Source organism: Capra hircus, assembly GCF_001704415.2.
Source record: "Capra hircus breed San Clemente chromosome X unlocalized genomic scaffold, ASM170441v1, whole genome shotgun sequence".
Classification (NCBI taxonomy): Eukaryota; Metazoa; Chordata; class Mammalia; order Artiodactyla; family Bovidae; genus Capra; species Capra hircus.
Window position 1 is genome coordinate 53,298,091 of NW_017189516.1, and position 13,859 is coordinate 53,311,949.

Here is a 13,859-nt window from a genome sequence, read left to right on the forward strand (position 1 = left end):
TGATTTAATTATTAAATATTAAAAGAGAAAACAATAAACAAGAAATGAGCAACTTCTTTCGTGTCCCTACAACCAGAGCTACAAACATCCCTAGCCAGTATGTTCTAAACTAGGTTCATCTTGGTTCAATGACAGCTCCACTGAGAAAGCTGAGGACACAGGCCCGGCCATCTCCAAGGTCCACAGACACAGCCCTGACTCTCCAAAAACCTGGGCAAACACAACTTTTATTTTTCTCCATGGAATCTACTCCATGTATAAGCACATTTACCTGTTTTCCTGGTGGTGAAGTATAATGAAAATATTTGAGATTTTTATTTTGGAAATGGAAAGTTTCACCTATGAGTCTCCCGTTGATCCACTCCATCAGCTCCTTACTCTACAGGGAAACCACAATGGCTTACTAAAATCTCAAATTAAAGCCTTCTCAACTTTACACTTAGTGACAATGAGACCCTCAATTCAAACAGAGAGATTCTTTCAGTGAAAACTATATTTAGAACTTACAAAGGAATCACCCTCTTCTCATACCTGAGAAGAGCGAAGGAGTAAAAAAGAAACCAAAAGGTTTCCTTAGAATAAAACACACAACAAATATTTGGAAAGAAATATATACATATATATTAAAAAATCACAAATGTGTCAGTCTTCTCACTGAAACTACAGGGCTGTTTTTTGTTTTTGTTTTAGAAATAATTACATTTAAAATATATTAAATTGGTTTTCTCCTACCTGAATCCTCAGACATGTCCTTTGGTAAGGCTTCATCAGTAGCACTCTTCAAAGCTAGCAGTGTTTTGTTTTTAAAGAAAAAGAGAAAGAAAAGAAGAGGAAAGAAAAAAAATTATATCTAAAGCATGTTACATTAAAATAAAGAATTCCAAGTTATCACTTATGAAAACAGTGTTCTATATACCTATAAGTTGCTATAGCACTTACTAAAACAATAAAAGCCTCCTATGATAATGGGCTCTACTCCTACAGAGAATAAAGACATATTTTCAATGTTCCAGAGAGAGTGCCACCAGTGGCTTGGGAGAGTATTACCAGGAAATATCAAAATTCCCCATTTTTTCCCAAACAAAGACATCAGGATCTCTCTGGGAGTGAGAGCCAGGCTTCACGATTTTAAGAGCTCGCCAGCTTCCCTGGTGGCTCAGAGGATAAAGCGTCTGCCTGCAATGCAGGAGACCCAGGTTCAATCCCTGGGTTGGGAAGATCCCCTGGAGAAGGAAATGGCAACCCACTCCAGTATTCTAGCCTGGAGAATCCCATGGACAGAGGAGCCTGGCGGGCTACACTCCACAGGGTCACAAAGAGTCAGACACGACTGAGCGACTTCATATACACACAGGTTATTCCAATGGGCATTTAAGGCTAAGATCCACTAGTAAAGAGAGTTATCAAAGTACTTGCTGCTACAGACAATGTCCGGGTCTGCCTGCCCCTCCTAATCAAACACTGAAATAGACAGCATGCAATTATTGTAATTGTTTCCCTGTTGGCTCAGTCAGTGAAGAATCCGCCTACAATGCAGGAGATCTGGATTTGATCCCTGGGTTGGGAAGATCCCCTGAAGAAGGAAATGGCAACTCACTCCAGAATTCTTGCCTAGGAAATCCCACGGACAGAGGAGCCTGGTGGGCTACAGTCCAATAGAAGGGATACTGGCTTGAGAATTAGAAAATCTTAGTTTTTACCACTGCTCTTTTTCTCACTGAATAAATGATTCATACTGCCTGAACTTGAGTTTACTCATCTATATATTTTAGGCGATAAAATATACCAGCCACCATTCAATTTTCTGAGGACTGAATAATGCAGTGCATGAGGGAGGACTCAATCGATTATAAACCACTGTAATAGAAGCATGGGAGGAAGTAGGGTGTTCTTCCCTCTCTTCTAGACAGTGCCAAGCCAAGTCATCCCTGTGCTTGATGCTAGCTATAACAAGCAACAGTGTGCTGCAATGCTCTCACCCACCCACTAACGTAAGGAAATTGTTGCTGGGCTCCACGTCACAGCCCAACACCCGCAAAGTCACAGAGAATAAAGCCTAGGGACAGAAACTCTCTCTCCAGAAGGTAACTTCCTCAACGGTTAGATCTGTGTGCAAATGTACCTTTATATTGATATTCTGGGATCACACCTACCAACACAAGATGTTATGTTCTCAAACCATTCAGCTTCCAGTCATTTCCTAATTAGTACGGCCAGATTCCAATATAAGGTGTCAGAGTAGCCTGAGGATCAGCTGTGAGTACAGGGTCGTAAATGAAGGGCTTTGGACACTCCAGCTCATTACTGCTTTATGAACTATAGTTCAGTGACAACTGAACAATTTAATCCATCCAAATGTGTTCATATACTGAGAACAGTCCTCATACACTCTAGAAACCAGCCATTCCAAGAGAAGTAGATTTAAAGAATGCACAGAAAATGTTCCCAAAGGGAGAAAACTCATTCTTTTCATACCTTGTTTGTCATCACCAGTCACATCTTGGGTAGGGACAGGAAAGTCGGCCATGTCTTTAATAGACAGCTTCTTGGAAAGAAAAGTAAATTAACAATATGGGTTGGAATGAAAAAGAAGTGATGTGCATATATGATGAAAATGTTTTTAAAAGCTGTATATTTTGCCAATATTTCTGTCTTCCATAAATCTTGACATTTAAGATTATTTTTTCTAGGTTTCTAGTGAGGTATAAGTTAATTTGCATTGAAAAATTTTCTATACACAGAGGAAAAACATAATGATTTAGGCTGAGGTCTATGTATAGAACATACGTTGTATCTGAATCTGGTGTGAGCTTCAGCCAGAGTTGTAGAGCATTTGCCCATGACTTCAGTCAAGAACAAACCTATGCTCTAGCTATTTTCTCACAAGCAGCAAGAGGTTCTGACAAGTAGTCCCATCATGTGGATATTTGCCAGAATCTCTTATGCAGAGGGTGCTCAACCCTGATTCAAATAGCCTCCCTGTCATGAAATAAGAGAATTTTATTGGTGTGCAGAAGAAAACTTTCTGCTAACTCATTTAAGAGAGACATTTCCACTTATACTAAGATGAATACCCAAATTAATCATGTGCTGATTAGTTTAAAATCTGTGTAAAACCTATTTACTATAATTTCTTATAAACTCTCAATTAGCATGGACTCTGTCCTCTGATAAGATTAAAGGATAATATATTCATATTTGGTATATATATATAAACAAATTCTAGAAAAATATATAAAAACTGAAGGGTGACTGGGTAGATGGGGATAGGGATAAGAGGAAGACTTGTCACTATAAGCCTTTTGGTATTCTTTTTATTTTAAATATATTCAAAGAATCAAATAAAGAAAAATTTTAAAACTTAAAAGTAGGGTAAATTCCTGGAGTTATCTGGTGCTCCCAAAGGTTAATTGGTTTACCTCTCAGAATCAGAACAGCCCAAGAAACATAAGCAATACTTCTGTTTTCAAACTGTTTCAAAGAACGGAGTTACAATACTACCTGGTGGTAATCTGATCTAGGGTGTAAGAATGCTCAGACAAGTCATTCTTGGCATCACAATGAAGCCTCCAGACCTAACTTAGAACACAGAATGTATCTCAACCAAATGCATCTCAACCGTGCCCTTCTTTCATTTTCTTGTAACAACGGGATTATAAACCAGATCCTTAACGAAATAAAATAATTTAGGAGTAGAAAAAAACAGATAAAAAGAAATCCAAAAGAACACCACTTAAAGAAATTTTAAAAATCTAAATAAATGGAAAGACATTCTGTGTTCATGGGTCAAAAGATTTAATACTGTTAAAATGGTGATACTCCCAAAATTCATCTACAGAATTGAAGTAATCCTTCTTATTTTTTTGCAGAATTTGACCAGCTGGCCCTAAATTTCATATAAAAATGCAAGGGACCCAAAATAGCAAAAATATTCTTGAAAAAGAACAACTTACCAAAAACTCACAGGAATCAAGACAGTACAGTACTCACATAAGACATATAGATCAATGGGACTGAATTGAGAATCCATAAATAAACCCTTACATTTGTGGTCAACTGCTTTTCAACAACAGTACAAAACAATTGAGTAGGGGGGAAACTGTCTATTCAATAAATGATGCTGAGACAACTTGATATCCATATACAAAAGAATGAAGTTGAACCTCTTCTTCACAATCTATATAAAAATTAACTTTAAATGGATCACAAACCTCAATGTAAGACCTAAAACTATAAAACCCTTAGAAGAAAACATAGGAATAAATCTTCATGATTTTGTATTAGGCAACGGTTTCTTAGACATGATACCAAAAGCACAAGTAAAAAAATTTAAAAAATAGATAAATTCTACTTCATCAAAATAAAAAATATTTGTGCTACAAAGGATACTATCAAGAAAGAGGAGAAAAACAAAGAAAAATACTTGAAAATTATGTATCTAATAAGAAACTTACATCCAGAATATATAAAGAACACTTAAAACTCAATAATAAACAAACCAGTTTATAAATGGACAAGAGATAGGAATAGACATTTCACCAAAGAAGACACACAAATGGCTAATAAGCACACAAAAAGATGTTTAATATCAGTAGTCATTAGGAAATTCAAATAAAAACCACTGTGAGATACTACTTTATTCCCATTAAGTAAGGAAAGTCGCTCAGTCGTGTCCCACTCTTTGCAACCCCATGGACTGTAGCCTACCAGGCTCCTCCCTCCATGGGATTCTCCAGGCAAGAGTACTAGAGTGGGTTGCCATTTCCTTCTCCAGGGGATCTTCCCAACCCAGGGATCAAACCCGGGTCTCCTGCATTCCAGGCAGACACTTTAACCTCTGAGCCACCAGGGAAGCCCAAAATGGAAAATCAGGGAAGGGGGCACCTGGATTTATTCCCATTAGGATGGCTAAAATCAAAGAGAGATAGTAACCAAAGTTAACAAGGATATGGGGAAATTGGACCCCTCATACATTGCTGGTAGAAAAATGTAAAGTGGTATAGCTGCTTTGGAAAGTAGTTTGCTAGTTCCTCAAAAAGTATAACACAAGGTATAATGTGATCCAATCAATTCACTCCTCAGTTTATACCCAAGAGAAGTGAAAATATGCATGCACACAGAAACCTGTACATGGATATTCACAGCAGCATTTTTTCTAACAGTCCCAAAGTGGAAACAACCCAAATTTCCATCAGCTAAAAAATGGATAAACAAAATGTGTTCTATCCATACAATGGGATATTATTCATCAATGAAAAGGAATAAAGCACTGACACATGTTACACTGCGAATGAACTTTAAAATATTATACAAAGTGATCTCATCACAAGAAAAAAATATTTTCCCCTAATTCTTTAATGGTGTCTCTATCTGAGATGATGGATATTCACTAAAGTTATTGTGATGATCATTTCAAAATGTGCGTAAGTCAAATCATTTGGCCATACACCTTAAACTTATCCAGTTGTATACATCAACTATGGAAGCAGTGACAGATTTTATTTTGGGGGGGCTCCAAAATCACTGTGGATGGGGACTACAACAATGAAATTCAAAGACACTTGTTCCTTGGAAGGAAAGCCATGAGAAACCTAGAGAGCATATTAAAAACCAGAGATATCACTTTGCTGACAAAGGTCCATATAGTCAAAGCTATGCTTTTTCCAGTAGCCATGGATGGATATGAGAGTTGGACCATGAAGAAGGCTGAGTGCTAAAGAATTGATGCTTTCGAATTGTGGTGCTGGAGAAGACTCTTGAGAGTCCCTTGGACAGCAAGGATACCCAACCAGTCACTCCTAAAGGAAATCAACCCTGAATATTCATTGGAAGGGCTGAAGCTCAAATACTTTGGCCACCTGATGCAAAGAGCTGACTCATTAGAAAAGACCCTGATGCTGGGAAAGAATGAAGGCAAAAGGAGGAGAGGGTGGCAGAAGATGAGATGGTTAGATAGCATCATCGACTCAATGGACATGAATCTGAGCAAACTCTGGGAGACAGTGGAGGACAGAAGAGCCTGACATGCTACAGTCCATGGGGTCACAAACAGTTGGACATGACTTAGAGACTGAACAACAACAAATACATCAACTGTATCTCAGTAAAACTGGAAAATCAAAAAACAAACATTATACTAAATGAAAGAAGCCTGTCACAAAAGACCACATGTTATATGTTTCCATTTATATGATGTCCAGAATAGGCAAATTCTAGAGACAGAAAATAGCTTAGTGATTACTAGAGGCTGGGGCAAGAGGAGAACAGTAGATGACTCCTAATGGGTACAGGTTTTCTTTCTCGAGTGATGAAGATGTTCTAAAATTAGACTATAGTGACAGCTGCACAACTGTCAATATGCTCTAAACCACTGAATTGTATACCTTAGCTGAATGTGGTATGTGAATCATATCTCAATAAGCCTGTTTACAAAAAAAGCAACTCAGAAACCTAAGAAACATGCTAAAGACACATATACTTGAAACTATAATCTTTAAAATTCTTGATGGAAATAAGTATATGGTACAGCTCTGCTGTCTTCTGAAAAAGATGTACTGCTGAGCAAATTTCTCAAGACCTGAATCAGCTATAGCTCCATTCACAACAAACACGTGACTGGAGTCATCCCTCACAGGGCTGCTGGTACCAAGTTCTATTTAAACTCCAAGCATGAGGACTTCCCTGGTGTTTTAGTGGTTAGGACTCTAAGCTTTCACTGCCAGGGGCCTGGGTTCAATCCCTAGTCAGGGAACTAAGATCCCACAAGACATGCAGCACAGCCAAAAATAAAATAAACTTTAAGCATGCATTCCTGTGTTTAAAATATCTCCATTTCCAGATTTGACAACCATCTGTATATTTGGTCCTTTCCTTTTAGACAGATAACGAGTATACCAGTAGTCATGTGTGGATGTGAGAGTTGGACTATAAAGAAAGCTGAGTGCTGAAGAATTGATGCTTTTGAACTGTTGTGTTGGACAAGACTCTTGAGAGTCCCTTGGACTACAAGGAAATCTGATCAGTCCATCCTAAAGGAAACCAGTCCTGAGTGTTCATCGGAAGGACTGATGTTGAAGGTGAGACTCCAATACTTTGGCCACCTGATGCGAAGAGCTGACTCATTTGAAAAGACCCTGATGCTGGGAAAGATTGAGGGCAGGAGGAGAAGGGGATGACAGAGGATGAGATGGTTGGATGGCATCACTGACTCAATGGACATGAGTTTGGGTAAACTCCGGGAGTTGGTTGATGGACAGGGAGGCCTAGCGTGCTGCAGTCCATGGGGTCGCAAAGAGTCAGACACGACTGAGTGACTGAATTGAACTGAAGTGAGTACGTGGGGAAAAGCAACATGAGTCAGTAAGTAATTTCTCAAAAAAAAAAAAAAAAACCAGCATTATTTGTCTCTGTTGGAAAGGCAAAGACTATCTGATACCATGGCAAGATGGGACAAAATGTTTAACCAGAAAGAATATGAATTAAAGACATTTTTTTTTAGTAAATCACCTAACAACAATATAATTTTACACAAGCAGGGCTACCCATAGCAAAAAAAATAATTTTTTTTATTTAAAAATAGAACAAAAAATAAAAAACCAGGGCAACTGCGTAAGAGTTGTAGTGTCCTGGCCTGACAGACAAACTTCTACGGACACTGCCAGCAACCCAGAATACACTGGGGGCTATGAAAAGTGGCTGACAATCATGTCTGCTTCACCATCATGCACATTCTACAAAAAGAAATTGAAAAAGCCAAAAGTCTTTGAATGCACATCTATCACACCACCTGAAATCACTTTATCTCTTTCCCCAGAGGAGAAATCTGCTAAGCAAAGGAGCACAGAGGCTACAACTCAAAATAAGAGTAGCAGAGAGGCTGAGAGAGATGTTATCAGAGAGAATGATGCAGAAGCAGGCTGGACTGGCTCAGAGAGGATGGCATCCACAACACACACTACAGGCACCAGAGCCTCACGGGGGAAGAATAAATAATCACACACCATCACAAGAAATTTTGTAAATGGCCCTGTATCTTGCCTTTGATTTCTATCATCTTGCAACGTCAGAGCATGGTAATAGAAGCCTATGAACAAACCTCCATTTATGAAATACAGACTTTTCTCAGGGTGGGAACAGAGATATCATAAGCTGTCATCACAGCAATTATAATGGTGGTGATGGTGATGATAGTGCTGATATTAACAATAACCATAAGGACCCCTAAGCACACATCTAAGCCCATCAATGGCCCATCGTTAAAGGAATTCTTCAGGTTTCTCTTGAGGATCATCCAAATTAGGCAGCTTTGAATGTGATTTGGGGCCCTCATATACAGTTCTCAAGCTTCCTCTCAAAACTGTTCTGATTCATTATACCTGGTTAATACTCAGCTGCTAAAAATACAGCTTTACAATGTTTACTTCAGAATTAAAGTTTGGTTAAAGTAAATAACCTGTCTTCCATTTTGGGGGGCTTAGTTTGGCAATACCTAAATTTCACCTCTAAAAGGTCAAGAGGCTACTTTGCTTTTTTCTCCAAATCTAGTTTTAGGGAGAAAAGAAAAGAAAAAAGATAATTACAGATATATCTGGTGTCTAAATCTGAAATGCTGAGCTTCAAAGTACTAAGTATGAAGAGAAAACATTATGAAAGCAGATTTTCCAGAGTTTGTAAAGAACATCAGCTAACGGATTTAAGTGTACACACATTCTTACTTACTAACATAAGATGATTTTTTACCTCCATCCGATTCAAGTCACGGGGTTGTTGGTTTGCTGGTACTGACTCAGAATAAGAATCAAATAATGCACACTCCCACTTGGGCTTAGGAAAGGCTAAAAAGAAGCAAAAAGAATACATAAGAATATATACTTTAGTCATAGTGATCATTGTTTCCTTGCAGCTTTTCTGTGCTTCATAAATAGAACAACAAAATCAGCCAGCTCCTATACTAGAGATGGCACTCATCACGCTGAGGTAGTACTTCATGTTTTTACATATAAAAGCTGGTACTTCTACCATGCCTACTCTACACACAATAAAACTAAGGAACAGTGAAGTGAAGCACCTCAGTCAATGTCAAAGAGCCAGTAAATGAAGAACAGGAACTTGAACTGCTAGCAGTCCTGCTGGAGAGTACATGCTGTCAGCATTTCATGTTATATTAAGAACACAGAAGTCATTTTCCACCTTAACCATCAGTATCACAATACTTCCATTTTAACTATGATACTAGCAACATATTTAAATGGCAGTAACTATATGCAGAGTACATCATGAGAAACACTGGGCTGGAAGAAACACAAGCTGGAATCAAGATTTCTGGGAGAAATATCAATAACCTCAGATATGCAGATGACACCACCCTCTTGGCAGAAAGTGAAGAGGAACTAAAAACCCTCTTGATGAAAGTGAAAGAGGAGAGTGAAAAAGTTGGCTTAAAGCTCAACATTCAGAAAATGAAGATCATGGCATCTGGTCCCATCACATCATGGCAAATAGATGGGGAAACAGTGTCAGACTTTATTTTTTGGGGCTCCCAGATCACTGCAGATGGTGACTGCAGCCATGAAATTAAAAGATGCTTACTCCTTGGAAGGAAAATTATGACAAACCTAGACAGTATATTCAAAAGCGGAGACATTACTTTGCCAACAAAGGTCCATCTAGTGAAGGCTATGGTTTTTCCAGTGGTCAGGTATGGATGTAAGAGTTGGACTATGAAGAAAGCTGAGTGCCGAGTGCTTTTGACTGTGGTGTTGGAGAAGACTCTTGAGAGTCCTTTGGACTTCAAGGAGATCCAACCAGTCCATTCTGAAGGAGATCAGTCCTGGGTGTTCTTTGGAAGGAATGATGCTAAAGCTGAAGCTCCAATACTTTGGCCACCTCATACAAAGAGTTGACTCATTGGAAAAGACTCTGATGCCGGGAGGGATTGGGGACAGGAGGAGAAGGGGATGATAGAGGATGACATGGTTGGATGGCATCACTGACTCGATGGACATGAGTTTGGGTAAACTCTGGGAGTTGGTGATGGACAGGGAGGCCTGGCGTGCTGCGATTCATGGGGTCGCAAAGAGTCGGACATGACTGAGCAACTGAACTGATTGAACTGAACTGAACTATGGTGATAGTTTTCATACCATAAACATTAACTGAGGAAATACTGCATTTTAGCTATTACTATTGGAAGTAAATAGACAAGATCTTACAATGCTATGTGCTGAAGAAAATTTTATGAAATACTCATTTCTTTTGATTAGCAGGAATAACAAAAGTAAGGGCACAAGTTCTTACTGATTTATAACAATGAAATAAGAATCACATTATGGGTGTATTCCAACATAGTAAGTTCAGAGACAGCAGTTGTTTGCTGGGTAGATGAGTAGATCAGCATAAGAAAAATCATGCTACCTGGTAAGCTAACACTGAACACTCACACTATTTCTTAAAAGCAGATTCTGTTTCACCACTTTTGTCACAAAGTAAGTAAAAAGGAAATGTCTCAACAGCTAAGGAAATTGTCAATATTCCAAAGAAGAAAAGCAGACTGAGGTAGACAGTAAACAGAAGCTACAAATCCAGTTTGTCAAGACCAGCCATTAAGAAATCAGAATTTTAATGGCATGTTTTTAAAAATATTGTTAATCAAATGTTAAAACATGGACTGGTGTTGTTTTGAATCCTTTCTCACCCTCCCATCACCACTAGGGTTTGAAATGCCAACTTCCCTCTTGGTAAAGCAGTGGCCACCAAGAAAGAGCTGCCACACACAGCTGAGCACAAGCACCTTAGATTGTTCCTCTGCTTCCTCTGGTCTGCATTTCACTGATAGCAGGTGGGACAAACCTTGAGCCCCAGTGATTTTTCTGACTATACCAAGTCGTCTCACCCTTTCCTTGGTGTAAAAAAACAAACAAACAAACAAAAAAACCCTCAGTAAAACACGTTTCCAAGTTTGAAGTTTGTACTGTCCCTCAATCCAAGAAGAGTTTTAACCAAGATAAGATTTATCTTTGTAGCTGACCAATCAGTGACCCGGCTACAATTATACACTGATGCCTTATCAAGAAGGAGTCGAGCTGTGTAGAAAGCTAACACTTTCAAAAACTACCAAGGCCATCCATTCACTGCTTAATCTCTCTCCTGCAAGTCCCCATGTCTCCTCCTCCACTGTCACTTCCCAGTGCCAGCCTCCCATGGCTGTGATCCACCCTGCCATGATCTGCTCTTCAGTTTCCACCCTTCATCCTCAAAACCTGCTCTCAGTTCAGCAACCAGCATGACCGTTTCAAACAGCAAATCTGACTGTGTCCCTTCCCTGCTTCAAACACATCATCATTATCCATGATCTGTTCCCCAGCTTCCTCTATAGCCATATCTTCAGGGCCTGGCTCTCTGCAATCCAGCCACCATGACCTGAAATTCACATGACTCCCCTGCTCCAAACTCCCTATCAAAGAGGGACACTGCAGCATAGCTGCTGTCCCCTGTGCCCAGAGCCCACTCTTCTCCCTTCTTCACCTGCAGTGCCCTTAGCTTACCCTTCACATTTAAGTGCAAACATTTAAGGAAGTCCTCCCTAAAGTCATCCATTCTCCAGCTGTCTCCAAGTCCTATGATGGTAAGAACTCTCTTTTATATAGCACGCTGACCACAGAGAATAACAGTGCCTCTGACATAGGACATAACCAGTAGGTACTTTTAACAAATTATAGGCTAAAAATCTATACCCAAATCCACCCAGTCACCTAGACATAAAAATATCCAAAAGCCCATGAGTAAGCCACCAAATAATCCAAAGTCTCCTTCCAATTCTGCCTGTTAATTTTCACTGTTGGCACACAGCGGGGAATGAGATGCAACAATTCTTGTTTTGTTACTTTATTGAAAACAAGCTTACATATTTATGAATGCACAATGGTATCAACCAAATTTACACTCTTCACCAATGTTATTGAAGACTGGATTAATTTGTTTTAAAGGCCAAATAGAGATCAATTTGAAAATTTTTGAAACAAGAGCTAAGTTTTTTAAAAATTTAAATTTGGTCTTATAAAAATGAACCCTCAAAATGAATAGGACCAGTCATATTTTTCAAAGAGAAGACTTCAATAGTTCTGGCCATTTTGGCCATTTTCTTGAATCAAAGACAAAAATAAACAATGGTGATAAACCATTTAAAAGTTAACTACTAAACCCTTCAGTTAAGTTGCTCAGTCGTGTCCGACTTTTTGCAACCGCATGAATTGCAGCACACCAGGCCTCCCTGTCCATCACCAACTCCCGGAGTTCACTCAGACTCATGTCCATCGAGTCAGTGATGCCATCCAGCCATCTCATCCTCTGTCGTCCCCTTCTCCTCCTGTCCCCAATCCCTCCCAGCATCAGAGTCTTTTCCAATGAGTTAGCTCTTCGCATGAGGTGGCCAAAGTACTGGAGTTTCAGCTTTAGCACCATTCCTTCCAAAGAAATCCCAGGGCTGATCTCCTTCAGAATGGACTGGTTGGATCTCCTTGCAGTCCAAGGGACTCTCAAGAGTCTTGTCCAACACCACAGTTCAAAAGCATCAATTCTTCAGCACTCAGCTTTCTTTACTGTCCAACTCTCACATCAATACATGACCACTGGAAAAACCATAGCCTTGACTAGACTCTTAGGATTTACCTAAAATATATTTACTATCACTATGTTTGATGGGGTTTTATGAGGTCTCTCATGATTTTTGCTAGGACTATATAATTATTATTTAAGATTAATACCACAAACTGGAAATGATGGGTAATTTTAATTTAATTGAAGGGTATGTGATAGATTCTTCCATTTTTTCTATATAAATGCATGCTCCATAAAAGGTCACAAACAAATTGGTGTGTGGCGGGGGGGTTCAAACAAGGAGTCATGACACTTGGCCTAGGTTCCATGGACACATAACATAAAAACAAGGAAACCGCATTCATCAAAACCCCAAAATGGAAGACGGTGGAGGAATAGGACGGGGAGACCACTTTCTTCCCCACAAATTCATCAAAAGAGCATTTGAACGCTGAGCAAATTCCACAAAACAACTTCTGAACACTGGCAGAAGACACCAGGCACCCAGAAAGGCAGCCCATTGTCTTTGAAAGGAGGTAGGACAAAATATAAAAGACAAAAAGAGAGGCAAAAAAGTTAGGGATGGAGACCCATCTCGGGGAGGGAGCCGTAAAAGAGAAGTTTCCAAACACCAGGAAACCCTCTCACCGGCGGGTCTGTGGGGAGTTTTGGAATCTCAGAGGGCAACATAACTGGGAGGAAAAAATAAATATAAACCCACAGATTACGCACCTAACTGCAACTCTCAGTGGAGAAGTAGCCTAGACGCTTGCGTCTGCCACCAGCAAGCGGGGGCTGAACAGGCAGGCACGGGCTGCAGTGCTTAGGGTAAGGACTGGGCCTGAATGCTCTGAGGGCAATCTGAGGGAACTAACATGAGATAGCAACCCAAACTGTGGGATAGCCAGAGAGAGAGAAGAAAAAAAAAAAGAGGAAAGAGAGAACTTTCTCAGAAAAAGTTCTAACCTAAGGCACTGCCAGCCCGCTCACAAAACAAAGAACTGAGCAAATACCAGAGGAGAGCTAGCCAGCAGTGGACTGGCCCATCCCCCACCAGAGGCAGGGAAGCAGGCGGGTGCCAGCCAGAGCCGGAAGGAAAGGGGCAAACTCGGCCCCAGAGACAGCATCCTCTATCAAACTGCGAGCAGGCTCCCAGTTGCTAACCAAGTCTACCTGGGATCCTGGACGGTTGACATCCACCAGGAGGGTCGCAGCCAGAGATCAGCTCCCCAGAGACACATGCACACCTGAGACAGCGCTCCAGC

The 13,859-nt window shown here is 39.9% G+C and overlaps 1 protein-coding gene and 1 non-coding gene across 8 annotated transcripts in view; one reads left to right on the forward strand and one right to left on the reverse strand.

Moving 5' to 3' along the window:
• Positions 1–13,859, reverse strand: part of REPS2 (RALBP1 associated Eps domain containing 2) — a 174,082-nt gene that overhangs the window by 113,957 nt on the left and 46,266 nt on the right. For 6 of the 7 annotated variants that reach the window (XM_018043963.1, XM_018043959.1, XM_018043964.1 and 3 more), the window contains exons 7-9: positions 8,740–8,834; positions 2,476–2,545; positions 733–786 (exon numbers count right to left, since the gene is read on the reverse strand). In XM_018043963.1, the coding sequence (XP_017899452.1) occupies positions 733–786; positions 2,476–2,545; positions 8,740–8,834 (219 nt within the window). The remainder of the gene's footprint in view (positions 1–732; positions 787–2,475; positions 2,546–8,739; positions 8,835–13,859) is intronic. The other variant, XM_018043960.1, reaches the window with a different exon arrangement.
• TRNAC-GCA lies at positions 1,146–1,217 on the forward strand. The gene has a single exon. It is a non-coding gene; the product is annotated as a tRNA-Cys (tRNA).